Here is a 17,975-nt window from a genome sequence, read left to right on the forward strand (position 1 = left end):
TGTCAACTCCTACCTTCTACAGCACCGCCACAGTCACCTTGCCACCTGGGCACACATCCTGATCTTCTCAGGAGTGGTAAGGGTCTCAAACAGTTGCCACAGGGAGGGACTCATGGAAGAACTGTCTAGGTTTCTGGGGCCGTCTCCTGTAAGGAGAAGAACTACTAGCTCCTTGCACCCACTTTTTACAACTCTGCGTTTTTGTTAACCGGATGAGGAAACTGAGGCTCAAAGAGGTCAAATCACTTGCTTAAGGTCACCCAGCCAGTAAACAGTGTTGCTGGGATTTGAAGTCAGGTTTCCATGACAGACCACAGCGTTGTCTCTTGGGTGTCTGGAAACAGAAAAGAAGGGGGCCTGCGCACGCCTGGCTGTAGTGCCCTGTGTCCTGCCCTCTCTGGATCCTTGCCACCTGTCAGAGCCCTCAAGTCCCATAGGAAAGGCAGGGATTGCTCCGTCCATTTTATTGCTGGGACAACCAAGGCATGCAGAATTATTGTTCAGCCCTGAACCAGATAGCAAGCAGCAGACCATCCTGTGCAGGATACACTTGAAAAAAATCCAGTAGGAGGATAAGAGCAGAGAGATGGGGTTCCAGGGCTAGGTCCCATTGGTGGGTCCAAGTCCCCCAATCCAGGGGCTCAGCCTCACAGGTCAGATCAATAGGCCTTCAGTACAACCAGGCTGTGTCTGAACATGCCCCTCCCATGCCTTCTAGAATCTTCCTCCAGCCCCACTCAGGCATGCGATCTCCCCAGAAACATGAACCCAGACCGATGAATGGATGCATGTGTTTCCCCCCAGTGCCTCTGAGTGAAATTCCCTGTCTTGTTCCTAAAGGGAACCTGCCCAGGACCCCAGGCAGAATGGTTCCCACACAGCCCCCGGCTCAGGTTGCCAGATCAGCTTTCCTCTCCCTCTCGCTCCCGAGTGGAGCCCTGCAAAAGGCCCTTTGTGCAAGGGCCACAATGAAATGACGATCTGAGGGGCAGCGGCACTAAGGAGAGATGAGCCCGTCAGCCCGAGAAAGGGTCGATAGTTCATAAGCCTGAGAAACAGGAGGGAAGATAAAACTGTTTCATTAAAAGGTCCCAAAGCCCCCCCGTCCTGCAGGCACCGTTGAGAAGTGCACGTCCTAGAAGGAGAGCTCGCCCTGGGAAGAAGAGGCCTCCGCTGCCGCCCGGAGAAGAGCTCATTATGCCTTTTCACTGGCTGCGTTTCTGGGCTGGAAAATGTGCCGACCAGGAGAGGAATAATGAAGCGACTGAAATTTCAGACGCCACCGGTGAGCCGTGAGACAGGGATTTAGAACAAAGCGGTGTCTGTCAGCTCCCCGTTTCCACCTCCCACCCCGCGGTGTCTTGTACCCTTCGCCTTCGGGCCCCTGAAGCCCCTGGCTTGGCAGCCCAGATTGGGGTGTTGATAACAGACATGCTGGGCGCTCTGGGAGGGGGTGGGAGGGCCTCTTTTATCTGAACATACAAAACACAGCTCTGGGCTCCACAGGAGCGAGACCTGGAGGTCTGCCCATCTCTGCTCAGACACTGAGGTGAGGGGACCTCAGGGGAGGGGCACCTGGGCTTGGCAGTCGGGAGAGCTGGGTTCAAATCCTGGCTCTGCCGCTTGCTGGCTGTGACTCTGGTCAAGACTCTGAGCCTCTCTCAGCTCTGAAAAGGAGATGATACAGCCAAGGCGTACAACGAGGACTGGTTGTGAGCAGGTTACCTGGCACATTCTAGGTGTTTATTCAATCTCCCTCTCTGCTAACCTAACAAACAACAGCACTTACATGCCGGGCAAGGTTGTAAGCACTTTATAATATGAATTCATTTACTTCTCATAACAACCTTATGAGGAAGACAGTGTCCTCATAATCCCCATTTTACAGATGAGGAAACCGAGGCATGGGGTTAAGTGTTTTCACCAAAGTCACGCAGCTGATGAAGATCCAAGCCAGGAAGTAAGGATACTGCACCAGGATTTCCTTTTACCTTCCAGTCAAAGGCTAGATGTCCCAAACTCCAGGTGTCAGGACATAACTAGGGAGGAGGGGAGCAGGGCAGCAGCAGCAGGTGGAAGCCATGTTCAAGAGCACAGGCAACTGCCTGAGGGAAATCTATCGGGATGCATCAGCCTCTTCCCCTCCCAAAGTCTCAGAAAGGTGGGGGGGATCACGTGATGTCACGCAGCCCAGTGAGTGAGCGTGGGGAAAGCAGGAGGCCCGAGGACTCTGTTCGCTCACCTGCAGCCCAACACTGTCTGCCTGACCGCCTTTGATGAGGTGGGAGATGAAGAGCCCGCAGCCGAACTCCAGGCCCCCCCGCACGCTGAGGCCCAGGCCTTCCGGGTGCAGACGGTCCAGACGCACCTCCTTCAGCTTCCTGCGTGGGAGAGGTCAGAGATGTCCCAGCTCTGTCCTGACCACCAGTGCTGCCCCAGCCCAGGGTGACCTCGCCCATCCCCTGCCTCTAGCCTGGTGGCTCCCTCCGCACCTGGAGCGCCGGGGGGTCAGTTGGTCGTACTCCACCTGGTGCTTCAGCGGGATCAGAGGTCTGATGGCATCAAACAGTGGCAGGCGGCTGGGCTCATTGATGACCAGCCTCAGGTCTCCCACAAGCACAGCCACGTCCATGGTCCTGCAGAGACAAGGGGACACCTGGAGCCTCACCCATGACCATGACCATGACCTCAAAGACCCAAGCAGTCCTGACTGGCTCCCCACCGACTGGGCCCAGATCACGGGCCACTTCCCAGTCACACCTCTGCTTTTCCACGTCAATGTCTCATGTCTGCTAACATTGATTCTTCATCCCAGAACGTCCTTCCTGATATTTCCACCCATCAAAATTCTTCTTCCCATTCAAACCCAAGCTCGAGCCTTTTTGGTCCTTTCCCTCATGGTTAGAAATGAGAACTCCCTTTCCTCACATCCTGCTTTTAATTATATTTAGAAGTTGTTTTATTGTAACGTATACTAGAGCTTTTCGTGTTTGTAGGGCCTGCCCATCTCCCCTCTCTAGGCTGCGAGTTAGTTGGGAAAGAAAGTGGATCTCATTCATTACTAGATTCTGCATGGTGTCCGGCAAGTGGCAGGAGCTTATACATGTATGTGGAATGAATCAGAGAGCAGGTGGGTGATAAGAGACATCTGACGCAGGTGCTGGGGCCAGCTGGCACTTCCTGGCCTGTTTCAGCAGACACACTTCATTGAACCTGTGTGGCTCCTTGACAGCCCCCCCCCCCCATCAGACTGTGAGCAACCTGAGGGCAGCGACCAGCCTGTCATGCTCACACGTGTGCCCCTGCCCCTGGCACAGAGCCGCACAGAGTGTTTATGCAAATGTTTGCTGAGACAAGTGAATGGCGTGTCCATGTGGTTCCCAGGAGCCTTGAGCATCTGCCCCACCTCCCAGCTCCCCAGGATGGGAGGGGCAGGTCCTCCTGTCTCAGAACAAGCCATTCCGGGGCTCCCTGCAGACAGAGGTGGTGCTTAGGAGCTAGACTCAGCACACTTACTGGTGGTACATCCGCAGCACGTCATAGAGATAGTCCTTCTCCGCGTCATTTTCAATCAGAAAATCCACCTGGAAAACCCGAGAGTAGAATTACAGCTCCAGGCCCAGCACCCCCACAGCAGATCCCAGGGGAGAGGAGACCACCGCTGGGGACCTCCTCAGCATCCCCTCAGGGCTGGGGTTGTGAGGAGAGGAGGAAAGCCACAGGCCAGGCTGGCCCTCTGACCCTGACACATCACACTCATGTGGACCCTCGCGTGGCTGCTGGAGTACCTCTGCACATCCAGATGTGGCAGGCCGAGCTTCGCCCAGGGGGTGCACGCACATATGCACACACACATGCACACACATGACAGCGATACACCCCGTGACAGCAGTGCTGCCACTCGCGTCCGGGGTGACAGCAGCGTCGGCTCGGGTCTTACCTGATGGTGGCTGTAATGCCGGATCACTGCTTTCAGAAAGGACTTGGGCCACTCGCTCAGATAGCACATCCCACCCTCGGGAGCACCCCACACCGCGCTCTTCTGTGTCACCGAAGCCAGGGGCAACTCCACCCTGTCCCTTCCTGGCCTAAGCTTGGCTGGCCACTCCTTCCCCTCCCCAGGTCCCTGAATGTCCCCCCAACACACACGAAGGGGAGAGTCAGGTTACATTATTTCATCTTTGCTGACGTCAATGTCTGGGACTCCAAGGTCAGGGTCAGGAGCTGTTTCATTAGCACCTCAGTCCCAGGGGAGCTGGGGAACCAGGAGCCTCGAACTCCACTCCCTGGGACAGCTCAGTGTGCATCTCTATGCGCTGCATCCTTGGTTCCTCCGGGACTGAGTAAGAGGCCGGGTTAGAGACTCGGGGGATCCCTCCTGCAGCCTCCAGGCCCAACAGTATGGTTCAGGGTCAGCTCTCCACAGGCAGAAGCTGCTGCTTCTTTTCACAGAGCAGCTTTGCCTTTTTTCCTGGGTATCTTGGGGTTTCTGGCCTGAGCAGTGGGTACAGAAAGCAGATGTCTGGTCTCTGGCAATACCCCTGTGGCTGAGCACCTCAGTGAAGATGGAATAACCTGGGAGGCTGGCCCCCACTGACTCACAGCTGGGCTTCAGCTGCTGCAGAAGTTCACCCCACCTGCTCAGTGAGCCCACTCCTGCCTTCACCTGTTTCACTGCCCCCCCTCAGGCCAGCGGCTCCCGGTCAGCTGGAAGATGGGGGACAGACGCATCGGCGTGGGTGGGTGGTACTAAATTTTGGGGTGGTAGCCGGGACTCTTGCACATAACACATAAGTGGGCACCTCCCAAGCCCATCTCTATGAGAACACAGCCTGGACTCTCTCCTACAGGGCGGGAGGCCTCCTGAGATCGGCCTGAGCTGCCCACATTTCGCTGTGGTGGAGGAGCCTGAGCAGAGAAAAATTCTGAACTTCCCTAGGATCAGGGAAAGAATTGTTTTGATTAATTGGATCATATTTGCTTGCTTAATAACTTCCCATTGTACTTAAAGTAAAATCCAAATCCAAATTCTTTACCTTGACTTATCACAGCCCAACTTCATCTCCTTTCATTCTTCCTGATTGTAAGGGCCTCTAATCAGTGCCTACGACAGGCCATACTTGCTCCAGCCTCAGGGCCTTGGCATATGCTGTTCCCTCTGCCTGGATTGCTTCCCCATTCCCTGCATGGCTGGCCTCCTTCTCTGGAAGGTCTTCCTGCTCACCTACCCAAACGGAACCCGTTAAAGCTCCCAGAGATGGTCCAGTTCCTTCGTTACAGCAGTCATAATTTGTAAAAAAGGCTTGCTTTTTTTGTAAATTGATGTGTTTCCTTCATCAACCAGAAAATCCTATGAGCAAGGATGAGGTCCATTTGTTCTAAATGCCTTGTGCCTAACGCATGATAAGTGGCCAATAAATAAATATCGGATGGATTGGTCCACCCCCTTGCCTCTTTGTATGCTCACACAATCAACGGGAGGAAGAGAATCATGGAACAGGAGAGGAAAGGAAAGAATGTTTGCAGAGTCCCTATGGGATTGCACCAGGTTCTTTTCTTGACTTCTGTTTGTTTCTCACCAGCTGTATGAGGTTGATATTCTCACATCATTTTGCAGATGAGGAAACTGAAGATCAGAGAGGTTAAGTCAACTCACCCAAGGACCCACAGGTAATAAGAGACAGCTAAGATTTGAACCCCAGTCTATCTGATTCAAAGCCCATACTCTTCCTGCTGTAGCACTGTGTGTGTGACTCAGGTTTCCCAGGGAAAAACTCTAGGGGCTCTTTAAGTCAAAATGTCCAACACTTTGCTCTCAAGAAGTTCTTCCTTATCTCAAATCTCCATCTCTCTCTTCTGCACTGTTAAGAAAACCCTTTAACGAGCGAGAAAACAAAACGTCTATTGAGTGACTCTGAACCATGGATGTTCTGCTCTCCTAGGGGAGCATAAAAATCCTATCTGCTCTGGTTGGAATGAGGACATTCTGACCAAAGGGCTTCTAACCCACTGCAGCCATAGGGGTGCGTGAGAGAAACGATGGGCCACAGAATCTCTTCTTGGCTGAGGCCTTAGGGCTGATACTCTCCCACCCCTCCTTGCAAAAATGCCTCCTGCACTCCTGAGGGGTAGGCAGAGTTTATGCACTGGGTGGAAAGTGGGAATAGAAGACAAAAGCAATTTCCCTCATTTCAGCCTGAGATTCTGTTTTTCTGTCTTCCCAGCTAAGCACAGATCACCTGGAGATGGTCTTTGTGGAAAAGAGCCTGTTCCTGGGGGTCCCAGGGTCCTGGTCCTTGTAGGCAGCTCTCTAATGCTGACCACTGCATCCAGAGCACCCCCCCACACACACACACACACAACTGGAAATCACATCCTACCAGTCTCCTGAGGCAGCTGCCAAGTTCAGCTCTTTAGCCTGATGTCCACTCACTCTCATCAGTTAGGTCACTCAAATCCTGGTCTTGACTCTGCCCTTACCTTCCTCTCCAGGGTCATCTCCACCATCTCCTAAGTGGGACTCGGCTGCAACGGAACAGACCTTTTCCCCAAACACTGGAACCTCTCTGTCCTTACTCAGAATGACTCAGCTACTTCTATCATTTCAATGCATCCACTCAAAAAAGTATCGATATGCTATAACAGCTGGGAAAACACGTCTAGTTGATGTGGAATGCTCTTTAAAATGAATCTAAGTGATAAATCAACATGGATGTCCTGTTGCTACCCATCTGGAAATGTCTCTGCTTTGTTTTCGGACCACACCCAAGTGAAAACACACACTCACACCTCACTCTTTGGGCTTTAAAAGGCACCGAGAGCTCGGCCAGTGTGGCTCAGTGGTTGAGCATCAACCCATGCACCAAGAGGTCGCCAGTTTGATTCCCAGTCAGGGCACATGCCCAGGTTGTGGGCCAGATCCCCAGTGGGGGCATGCAGGAGGCGGCCAATTGCTATTCTCTCTCATTGATGTTTCTATCTCTTTCTCCCTCTTCCTTCCTTTCTAAAAATCAATAAAGAAAAAAAAAAGGCACCAAGAAAGACAACTGAGAAAGGTGGAACTTTCTTTAGAAGTCTGGCATGCAGTAATATCATCACCATAATTCAAATTTCACTGTTCAAATCATTACAAAAATGTATGTGGTATCCCCTCCTCCTGCAGCCTGAGTTCTAGCAAACTGTCCAGGAGGATCCACCTGGCAGCGGTCCTAAGATCAGCCTCGGAGCCTCTGCTCCAGGACGCTTCGTGGCATCTCCAGTACCTTGCACACAGCTATGTGTAAGGCACCTGTCCTCTGCTGTGCACATAGGTGCACGTGCTCAGTGGTGGCTATGAAATGACAAATGAGCTCCCATTGCCCTAGTCTGGAGCCTTCCTTCCAACCGCTTGGCCCAGTCCTGGGTGATCACCTCCCCCCCATTTCTCAGCAGATACCTGCCACAGCCTCCTGGATCTGTCTCCTTTTAGTTCACTTTCAACTTGTCACAAAAGAGCAAGTCCCAGACCCACACAAAACGGACCATCCTCCCTCCTCCCCGCTGAACCCTGCCTTCATTAAGGGGAGTGCAGCCCAGGGCTTTCTCACCAGCCTCCCAGCCTGAGGCCCTTGCTGCCCACTCCCTCATTCAGGGCAGACGCTGTTTATTGACTGCTCACCATGTCTGGGGACGTTTGCATGTGCTGCCTTGAACTTCCCAACAACCCTCTGAGGTGATGGATGCCAATATTATCCCCATTTCACAGATGAGTAAATAGAGGCCCAGAGAAGTGGCAGAGCTGAGATCTCGCACTCTTTTTTAAACCACCACATGGTATCCACTTGCCAGATATAACCTTTTTTGTATGCATTTGTCTAATACACATTTATTGAGCACCTACTGTATATAGAACACCATGTCTTCTTTCTCCAGCCAGATTTAGAAGGCTTTCCCCTTTCTTAGGTTCCCTCTCACTGATGGGCACAGAAATCCTAAAGGAATCCACTATTTACAAATAATTGTTGGGAGATCTCTTTATCACACCAGTCCCACCACCCCTGCTGACCTTGCGTCTGGTTCCCTCCATCTAACATCAGCATGCGCAACTGGCTCTGTGCTATAGGCCTATACGGCAGGGAGAAGAGGGGGTTCAAGTCCCTTGTCTGGGGCATGAGAGGCAAAGCTGAGGTTTGCCCTCAGGCCCTCTGCAGTCTCAGCCTTCCTCTGTGTGGTCTGGCCCTTCAGGACAGCTGCACAAGGGAGGCACACAACCTTCAGCGCATGCAAATTCAACTCCATGTGTGCACCCAGCCAAAGAGAGAAAAAGAGAGCAAGAACAAATTAAATAATGTATATCGTTCCACTCAACCTTGGGCTGTGATGGGGATTAAATGAGTGAATGCATGTACTTAGGACAGTGCTCAGGGCTCCAAAATGTGTACTGAATCTCTCCCTTTGCACCTCCAGACCCACTCTCCAGCCTTTGCCACCCTGCCCTGTGTCCAGGAAACTTTGCCTGAGCACCCTGCCCTCAGCTTCCTGCTGTGCTCAGCGTGGGTGGTGAGGGGGTGAGGAGAAAGGGAACGGGTTCTGATTCCTGGCTCCCACCCTGCGGATCACCTTAAGGCAAGTTCCCACCTGAGGCTGCAGATCCTGTGTGGGCCATGGCTGTCCCCCATCCTGGGGACCCTCCCTCCCCTTGCCTTTAGGAGCACCTGGCTTCCGGCTGCTGCTCCTCCCAGGCTACGTTAACAAGCCTTGTTGGTTCACGAGTTCCTGACCTTCCCTGTACGTGGTCCCATCATAAAACTCTTTTCAGTTTCCCTTTTGGATGAGCCAGCTGTTTCCACCTGACCCTGGCGGGTCTGAAACATAAGCTATTATTGATGGTGGGGCCAGCAGCATTTCCTCTCTGTGACCTCTTCTTCCACTGTTAAGACTCCTCGGCTCAAATGTCAGCTCTCCTAGGTCAAGCCTTACCTCAGGCTCCGCCACAAAGCCTGTCCTGTCATTCTCTGCACGCAGGATGACACTTTGTTCCCATCCCCGCCATGGGACTCACCGAGCTGTGCCCGCCTGTCTCCCCACTAACGTGTGTGTGGCCCAGGCCAACAAGCCCCTTCTCCACCTGGGTCTGCACCTGTCTGTGCTCACCTTGTAAAACGGGGATACAAGTATCTATTTCATAGAATGTCACCCTTCTACGAGGGATTCAAAACTTTAAAATTATTCATGAGTTATTAGTTATCAGATGCTTAGAACAGTGCCATGCATATAGTAAGTCCTAAGTATTTGCTAAATAAAACTAAGTAAGAATAAATGATACAAAGTCTATATTCTCAGCAGCTGGCAGAGAGCAGGCTGTCCGTAAATGTTGTAAATGTTGGTGGGATGAATGGACCCAGGCATATCCTTCCCAGGCCTTCACGGTTTGCACCCCAGATAGTATTAGGTCTGCTTGTCTCTTGTTTTATTATCCTTCAACTTTTCAAAAGACTCGTATCTTGCCAACTAGTTGGTAGCATTTGACCCAGCACTTGGCACAGCTGACCATACTCCCTTGTCCTGGTTCTCCTGCCTTGTTTGCTATTCCATCGCCTCTAAAGGTTGGGGTGTTCCACGCTCTGTCCTGGGTCTGCTCTTCATCTGCACTGTCTCCCTAAGCGACCTCGTTAGTCTCAGGGCTTGAACTACCATTTATACCTCAAGGACTCACTGAGACGTATGTCAGTCTGGCACAGAGCTCTCTCCAAGTCTTCACATTCCTCCAGCCACCGGCCTTCTCTCTCTCACTCTCTCTCTGAAGGTCAAACAGGTATCTCAAACTTAAAACATTCACGATGGAACTCTGTTTCCATCACCTCCCACTCTGTCCCCACCAGCTTGCTCCTTCTCCCAAAATGTGAACTCACCCTTGATGCCTCTCTCTCTACACCCACAGCCAACCCATCAGCAAAGCCCATCACGTCTAGTTAAAACTAGATGTTTTAACTTGTATGCGGGATCTGACTAGTCCTCACCCTAGTCCAAGCCCCTGTCTCTAGCCTGGGCTACTGTAGGAGCCTCCTAATTGGATGCCCCTCTTGGTCCTCTCAGTCTGCTCTCTACCAGCAGTCAGAGCAATTTATTCATTCATTTACTCATTCATTCGTTCGTTCATTGATTCATTTTAAATGTCCAGTTTGATGAGTTTCAACAAATTTTTACACTAGAGTGACCACCACCCAAATCATTTCATCATCTGAGTTTCCTCTTCCACCAGGCCCTCTCCCAGCCCCTTCATATAAATGTAATGATACAGAACACACTTTTGTGTTCATGGTTTTGCGCAGCAGAATGATTTTGAGATTCATCTGTAGTGTTGCGTGCAAAAATAGTGTGATCCTTCCTATTACTGGGTAACAGTGCACTGTGTATATAGATTGCAATTTGTTCATCTGTTTATTGTTATGTATGAGTCTTGTGAACATATATTTTCATTTCCTTGAGTAAATAACTAGGAATGGAATTGGCGGATCATATGGTAAATGTATGTTTAACTTTTATAAGAAACTGTCAAGCTACATATTTTACAACATAGTTGTATATTTTGTATTCACACCAGCAACATATGAGAACTCTAGCTGGTCCACATCCTCACCAATACTTGTGATTGTAAGTCTTTTCTTTTAGCCATTCTAGAGGATATAAAATGGATCTTATTGCTTTAATGTGCACTTCCTTAATGACTAATGATGTAGAGCATTTATTTACATGCTTATAGGCTGTTTGTGTATCTTTTTTGTTAAGTGTATGTTCAAATCTTAGAGCAATCCATTTATTTTTTATTTTTTTCAATCCTCACCTGAGGATATTTTTCCATTGATTTTTTTTTTTTTTAGATAGAGTGATAAGGAGGAAGGGAGATAGAGAGAGAGAGAGAGAGATGCATCTATGTGAGAAAGACACATCAATTGGTTGCCTCTTGCGTGATCCTGACCAGGCGGGGTATCAAACCCACAGCCAAGGTACATGCCCTTGACTGGGAATCGAACCTGTGACTCTTTGGTCCGCAGGCTGATGCTCCAACCACTCACTGATCCAAACCAGCCAGGGTGAGCAATCCATTTTAAATGTAAATCAGTCATGCCACTCCCCTACTGGTTCTCATTACACGTACAACAAATCCCAGTCTTGACCATGGCCTGCCAGACCCCCATCACCCCTCTGATCCATCTCCCACCACTCTCTGAATTCCTCTCAGAATTCTATAATTCCTCTTAGACACACCATCATACTTGCCCTTCTAAAAGAAGGCAAGCATCTGCTTGCCTCAGGGCCTTTGCACTTGCTGTTCCCACTCCTGGAATGCTTTTCCACATATATCCCCAAGGCTCCTTCCTTCACTTTTTCCAGGTCTTTGCTCAAATATGACCTCTTCAGAGAGGCCTTCCTGACTACCCTATATAGAGAATACCACTTCATTACTCTCTATCCCTTCACCCCAGTTTATTTTTTCATAGCATTTACTACTACTTGGCATTATATGATACTTTTATTGGTTTACTTGTTAACTTTCTGTCTTTCCCTACTAGAATGTGCTCTCTAAGAGGGCAGGAACTTTGTTTTATTATTCAATGGTTAGAATACTGTCTGGCATATATTATGAACTCAGTCAATATTTATTACATGCATAAATGAATGGATGAGGAGGAAATCCCTGGAAGGGAGGGGCTCTTCCTGACCTTTTTATGTACCCCATCCCACCTCCAAATGCTTGGCCTGGGGCAGGGTACACTACAGATACTCACAGGTCATAAATACCTTTGAGCAAATGAGTAACCCAGTTCCTGCACTGTGCAGGTGAGTGAGTAGAGGGGTAGTCTCCTCTGCAGAAGATGGTTCTGTGGGGGGAAGCCTTAGTCTTTGCTGCCCCCCTCCCCTCCCCTTGGTATCCTGGCCCAAAGCTACCAGGAGAGCCTTGGGAGGGCCATGCACGTGCCCCTGGTGGCCTGGGGAAGCTGCACAGAGGAACAGACTCCTGTTGCTCTGAAGGCGTTGGTGGGAACAGGGTGGCCATTTACCAAATGGTTACTATGTTCCTAGAATAACTGGACTTGAGTTCCTATTTCATATATCCTGTCCTTTAAGGGGATTACAATGAACTTCATCTCATAATTGAGAAAACTAACACTTAGAGTGATTACGTGGCTGGCCCACAGGCTCACTGGCAGGGTTGACAGGGTGGACAGGGTTGAGATTTGATCCTAGTTCTGCGTAATCCCAGATAATTGACAACAGCAGTGGACATTTGTTGAGAACTCGCTAAGTGACAGCGTCGATTTACGCTCTCTACATATGTGTCGATCTCATCCAGCACTCATAATAGCCTAACTAGTTAAATATTATTGTTATCCTCATTTAATCAGAGAACTGAGGCACAGAGAGGTTAATAGCTGGCTCAAGGTCACACAGCACTTGCCATGACAACATAACTTTAATGTACTGTGAAATACTGAGGGGAAATCCAGAAAGCAATCAACAGCAAGTAGTACATTTCACCTAATATGCCCCTGTGCCCCCGTCTCTATCCTCAGCTGCTTCTTCCTTTCTCCCTAGTTCCTAGATGATCTCCAGCCTGGGAGGGGAAGGTTGCTGCTGCCTGTTAAGCTGCAGGGCACAAAGTCCAGCTCAGGCCTTGCCCAGCATGACGCCTTCCCCGCCTGCACACACAGGGGCATTAATAGGTAATGACTTATGAGGAAGAGCAGGGCTGTGGAAACACAGAGGCCTGAGGCCCTTGGGAGCCTGCAGGTCCTGCTGAAGAGGAACGGGGGCTAACCCAGGGCCTGATTCAGACACTGGGACCCCAGAAGTAATTCTCTCAAGAGAGGCAAAGACTAGTACCCCACAGGCAGAAGGCAAAAGAGGACCCGACCTTACTTTCAGCCCAAGGGCAGGAAAGTGAAATTCAAGCCTGAGTCTTGGGGTGGGGGACGGGAGGTTGTGATCCTTCAAAGTGGGTTGTCTGAAATCTACACTCACCAATGTCCTTGCTGTTGAACTTTCTCTCCTCACGTCCCTTCACAGGAGGACACACCGGCAAACACTGTCTTATGCTCCCTTAGCTATTCAGCAGCCCCCTGCTCTCTCTCACCCCTGGATGCCCAAGGCTTCATTTTCAGTGGCTTTCTGCCCATATGAGTTGCCCTCTTTGTGCTCCAAGCAAACCTTGATCACAATACTCAGCAGTCAGCTGTGGGTAATTACTAGTACAGGGTCTGCCTCCCACCCACATGACCAACAATCTGAGGGCAGAGACTGGGTCTGGTACAGAATGGCTACCCATGTTTATTAAATGAACGACCGACCCCTGGGTACTGGTGCTTAGCCCCAGTGGCCTCTGCACTGGCTGGCTCCTGGGCACCCTGGGCCTCTCTGTGGGGAGAGAGGGGTTAAGTACCCTGATCTTGCCTATCTGAGCTCTGCCCCTCAGGCCTGAGAAGGGGATTGGCTTGGTCTAAAGAGACTGACCCTCTGGGCTCTAGGAGGGCTACAGGGCACACAGTGCTAGTCCCTCAGGCAGGGCCTATGGGTAGCTCCAGGCACCCTTGGCTTCACCCTTGGGCTCTGAGGCATCCTAAGGCCTGGTGGGGTGGAGTGGTAGGTCCCCTGGGTCTCCTGAATAGTCCTCTCTGGTCTCAGGGCCTCAGCGGCCCTTGCACAGCTCTGGAAATTCCCTGGGTGGAATTCAGCAGCTCTGTGATGGTCTGGGTTCCCAACCACCGATGAGGCCCCTCAGTGGGACCCAGCGGGGAGATGAGGCTTTCCCAGAAGGGTCTGACTCTCTGGACCTCCCCTCCTCCTACGGCCGCCTGGCCAGCACTTCCTCAACTGCTTCTCTTCTTCGGGACCTAAGAAATGTCCTTAAGCAGAGAAGGTGGGGTAGGGGGGTGTCCCATCTGAAGTCAAAAGACAGAGAGAGACATGCAGTTCCCCAACCCTCTCCACACCCTCCAACTGAGCTGGGGGCACTAGGAGCTGGGGGGTTTGCCCTCTATGGGGCATCCCAGAGAAGTGTCCAAGGCTAAAATGACAACTCCAAAGAAGTGGCAGCCTCTGGAGGGCAGAAGGAGAAAGGACACTTTCAGATCAGTTTAGCAGTTCCTAGCTGGGGTCCCAGTGATCCTCCCTCATCTTACTGGCTCCATCGCAGGTGCCAGGCTACCCAGGTCCCTCAGTTCCAGCTGGCAAAGGGAGGGGTTCCGGGCGCTTGGGGCGCCTCTACCAGCTCTGACCTTGTGCCGGAATTCTCGGGCCACCTTCCGGTCCATGGCTGGGCCAGACAGCGCTGCGTCTTTGCACAACTCGCTCCTTCGAGTGCCTGGCAGGCAGCGGGCGACAGTGACCAGCGGGCCAGGGAGCAGTGGGGGCGGGGCCTGGCCTGTGGAGGCGGGGGCGGGGCAGGACCGCTGGGAGGCCGGAGACACCTGTCTGAACCTCCTCTCCTCTCACTGACGTGCCGGGGAGCAAATGGGCTGCGCGTGTGTATGTGGTTGTGAAGGTGAGTGGCTGGCGCTGTTCCAGTCCTCTTGGAATGACCCTCCAAACACACACGGTTGAAGGAGAGGATCTCTGGAGGCGTGGGAAGGAGGTTTGGGACTTTGGGGGGCAGGGGGAGGATGAAGAGGTCCTGAGACTCGCACATAAGTGGGTAGGGATTGGGGTGATCTAGTCAGTACTCGCTGGATACACAAACAGAGACCCATTTGCCCTCATGAGGCTGTCTGTCACCCACTGCCACGTGTCTCACCTTCAGGGTACATTCCATAATGGCCTTCTTCATGGGCTTTTCCCACTAGGAAGACATCTTTGATCTGTGAATTCCTTGGGGCTGGGTCTCAGTGTGGCCCACAGAGGCCAGAACCAGTGGATGGGGGTGCCCCTCCTCAACCAACTTCCCCTCTTACCTCCCTAGCCCACTCCCTCCAAACATACCCACACACACTCACTGAAGCGTGGAAGGGCCTAGCAATGACAGCCTGATTTATGGCTGAACTTTACCCAGGTCTGAGGCCCCATCTGATCCATTTGATTTTCTTTACACCCAGCATTAGGTCTAGTGCTGGGTGTAAAGGAAATGATGAACCAAGCTTAGGACAGACAAGAGGAAGGAGGGGACCAGGAAAGGGGTAATAAAACGTGTGAGTGGGGAGAGTGGATACCTTTAATTAAGGAGCTTGTGCCTGGACTTAATGGAGGGTGGGGGCCTGACTTGTTTTACACCACATTGGGGGAAGGGAACAGGAGATGGACAGCAGCCCAAATCAGTGAACCCCTTACAACTGTAGCTTCAGGGGCACCTAAAGACCACCCTCTGCTCATTTGCATTCCACTTCCAGTAGCTGAAGTTTTTCTAGCAGACTATTTTTATTTGGTTTAAATTATTGCCTAGTTTAAGATGTAAACCCTTCCTGGAGAAGAACTGTAAAATATTATCCACAATCTCACCTTAGTATTAACTAGTTATGTCAGAGATAAAAAGGAAAGACTTGTGGGATTTTCAAAGGTCCAGGAAAAACACAAAATATATTCCTCTCCAATTTACTTTGTTGATTCTCTGCATTTCATTACTATATCATATAGCCATATTTAGAATCCAGGCAGAGTGGCAAATGCCCTTACAAGAGGGAATGTGTTCCATTGGCACCCCAATCCTTCTCTTACATGACTGCCTCCCCCATAAACTCCTTCTTTTTTTTTTTTTTTATCCTCACCCAAGGACATTTTTCCATTTTGTTCAGATAGAGTGGGAAGGAGAGAGAGAGAGAGGAACATCAACGTGAAAAGGACACATCAGGTGGCTGCCTCCTGCACAGCCCCAACCAGGGCCAGGGACAAACTGTAACCAAGGTACATGCCCTTAGCAGGAACCGAATCCGGGTCTGTCTGGACCGCTGGCCGACATTCTAACTGCTGAGCCAAACTGGCCAGGACATAAACTCCTTCTTAAAACACTTCACTCTCAGTTTTGAGGATAGCTCCAGGTCCTGGTTCTCCTCTCCCATAAATGTTCCTTTTCAAGCTTCCTCTGATACAACCCTGCCTTTACCCATTCCCTACCAGGCTCCATCCTTGGTGTCTCCTCTTCATCTTCTCGTCTATGCCCATGTTTGGGGATAGCTGTATGTGCTTTATTTACCACCCTATTCCCAGAACAAGGTGTGGCAAGGAATAGATGCTCAACAACTTAGTAGAATGGATGGATGAATGAATGAATGAATGAATGAATGCAGCCCAAATCTATACTCCTGTTCAGGGGTCTACTCGGGCTAACATCACCATCGTCTCCAAGGCCTGGCATCTAGTTGGTGTTCAACATTCAGTTGGACAAGTGAATGATGCACCGGTTCCCAAGGCTCTCAGGCCCACATTTCCATGTTCAATTTCCTTCTGGGCAGGGGGTGTACCTTGTTCACAAAATTAAAGCAGGTTTTTTGTTTTTGTTTTGTCAAAGTCCTGCCTTGATGGGAGCAATAATATGGAGGTGTGAGGCACTTCTGTGTTTCAGTCAGCATTTACTGAGCTGCTGAAAACGGGGTGGGGGGGTGGATATGGGGACTCAGGAGGCTGTAGTGGAGAGTGGTGGGAACACAGGTTAGGACTGCAGTCCTGAGCCCTGGTTCTGCTACTGACCACTAAGTGGCATGTTGCATGACCTCCATGAAGAGAGCGGAGGAGACTCACACTAGCATCTTGGGTCTCCGGTGTGAGGGGCTTCCAGGACCTGAGTTCCTGCGCTGGGCTCTCTGAGGAGTAAGGGATGTTGGGGGCTACCAAGGCTGCCTCCTGGCACCCGGAGAGACTTGGGGCTGAATTCAGCCTCCTCTGGGGAAGGGCAGCCAGTAATAGAAGGGCGAAGGCTGGACCTTCGTCAGGCGCCTAAATTATGGTAATGAGCTGGGCCGTCCTGTCACTCTAGCTTGGGGAGGAGCCAAGCGCCTGGGAGGTGGGGCCAAGAGAACCCTGGAGCAAAAGACAGCAAGACGGAGGGCGGCCGCCAAGTGGAGGTGTGACCTAGCCTTCACCTGGAGAGGCACTTGGACCCTGGGCTTTCGCTCAGGCTTCCCAGTCCCCCTGTGCCCCTATGGGGGCCCCGGCCCCGCGCCTCCCGGCGCCCGCGCTCTGCCTGCTACTGGCTTGCACCTGGCTGTCCTGGGGTGAGCCGGGAGGGGAGTCCCTACAGATGCAGGCTCTAGGTGAGAGGAGTGTGGACTAGAGGGGCTGGGGAACGTTTGGGGGAACGGGCCTGGGCAGGTTGGAGAGAGGGAATGAAAAGAGAAGGTTTAAGGGAGGGCAGAGGGACAGCCAGGGAGAGAGTTTGAAGAGAGGGGCACAGAAAGAAAGAGAGGCCAGCGATAGCCAGGTGACGGGGCTGGGCAGAGTGGAAGAGACCCAGATGGGGAACTACAGATAACTGGGTGCAGAGAGTAGAGGGAAAGAGGGAGACCCTTGTTGAAGAGTCACCAGGGAGAGGGAGGAAGGATTTGAGAAGTCTGCAGGGGAGACACGGGAGAGGCTTCCTAGCAGGTGGGGAGCAAGCGGCGGGAGGCCCAACAAAGAGGGCACAATTTGAGTGGAGAGGAATTCCTTGTCCTCAACCGCAGGACCTACACCCCCCAGCAATGCAGAGCTGCAGCCGGAGCCAGTCCAGGATCCCAGGTGAGTAGGTGTGAGCTTGCGGCTGCTCCGCCCACTGTTCCCATCTGTATTCCTGGTGTGAGTGACCCCAGGAATTAGCACGGAGTGGTGGGAAGACGTGGCCCATTCTTATTCCCTTGCCCATGTCAGGCTTGTTTCTCACCTAGCCACAGCCATCAGGAGGGGACCCTTGCCATAGGGGATGCCACAGCATTGATGGGAGGCCAGGTAAGGAGAGGCCTGAAGAAGGGGGGCTTCAATGGGGAGGGGCTCATTTCTGTTGGAATCTGAGGCTCGTAGGGAGCTCCTGGGTTTCA

At 51.5% G+C, this 17,975-nt stretch overlaps 2 protein-coding genes across 4 annotated transcripts in view; one reads left to right on the plus strand and one right to left on the minus strand.

The window, feature by feature from the left end:
• The window catches only part of USH1C (USH1 protein network component harmonin), a 46,448-nt gene extending 32,102 nt beyond the window's left edge, over nucleotides 1-14,346 (minus strand). For all 3 annotated transcript variants that reach the window (XM_036258347.1, XM_036258348.1, XM_036258349.1), the window contains exons 1-4: nucleotides 14,256-14,346; nucleotides 3,517-3,584; nucleotides 2,493-2,636; nucleotides 2,243-2,381 (exon numbers count right to left, since the gene is read on the minus strand). In XM_036258347.1, coding sequence (XP_036114240.1) covers nucleotides 2,243-2,381; nucleotides 2,493-2,636; nucleotides 3,517-3,584; nucleotides 14,256-14,291 — 387 coding nt within the window. In that variant the 5' untranslated portion in view covers nucleotides 14,292-14,346. The remainder of the gene's footprint in view (nucleotides 1-2,242; nucleotides 2,382-2,492; nucleotides 2,637-3,516; nucleotides 3,585-14,255) is intronic.
• Nucleotides 14,347-17,834: 3,488 nt separating this feature from the next.
• The window catches only part of OTOG (otogelin), a 68,995-nt gene continuing 68,854 nt past the window's right edge, over nucleotides 17,835-17,975 (plus strand). The window contains exon 1 of the mRNA XM_036258969.1: nucleotides 17,835-17,886. Coding sequence (XP_036114862.1) covers nucleotides 17,875-17,886 — 12 coding nt within the window. The 5' untranslated portion in view covers nucleotides 17,835-17,874. The remainder of the gene's footprint in view (nucleotides 17,887-17,975) is intronic.

This window comes from Molossus molossus, unplaced genomic scaffold (assembly GCF_014108415.1).
Source record: "Molossus molossus isolate mMolMol1 unplaced genomic scaffold, mMolMol1.p scaffold_m16_p_13, whole genome shotgun sequence".
NCBI lineage: Eukaryota > Metazoa > Chordata > Mammalia > Chiroptera > Molossidae > Molossus > Molossus molossus.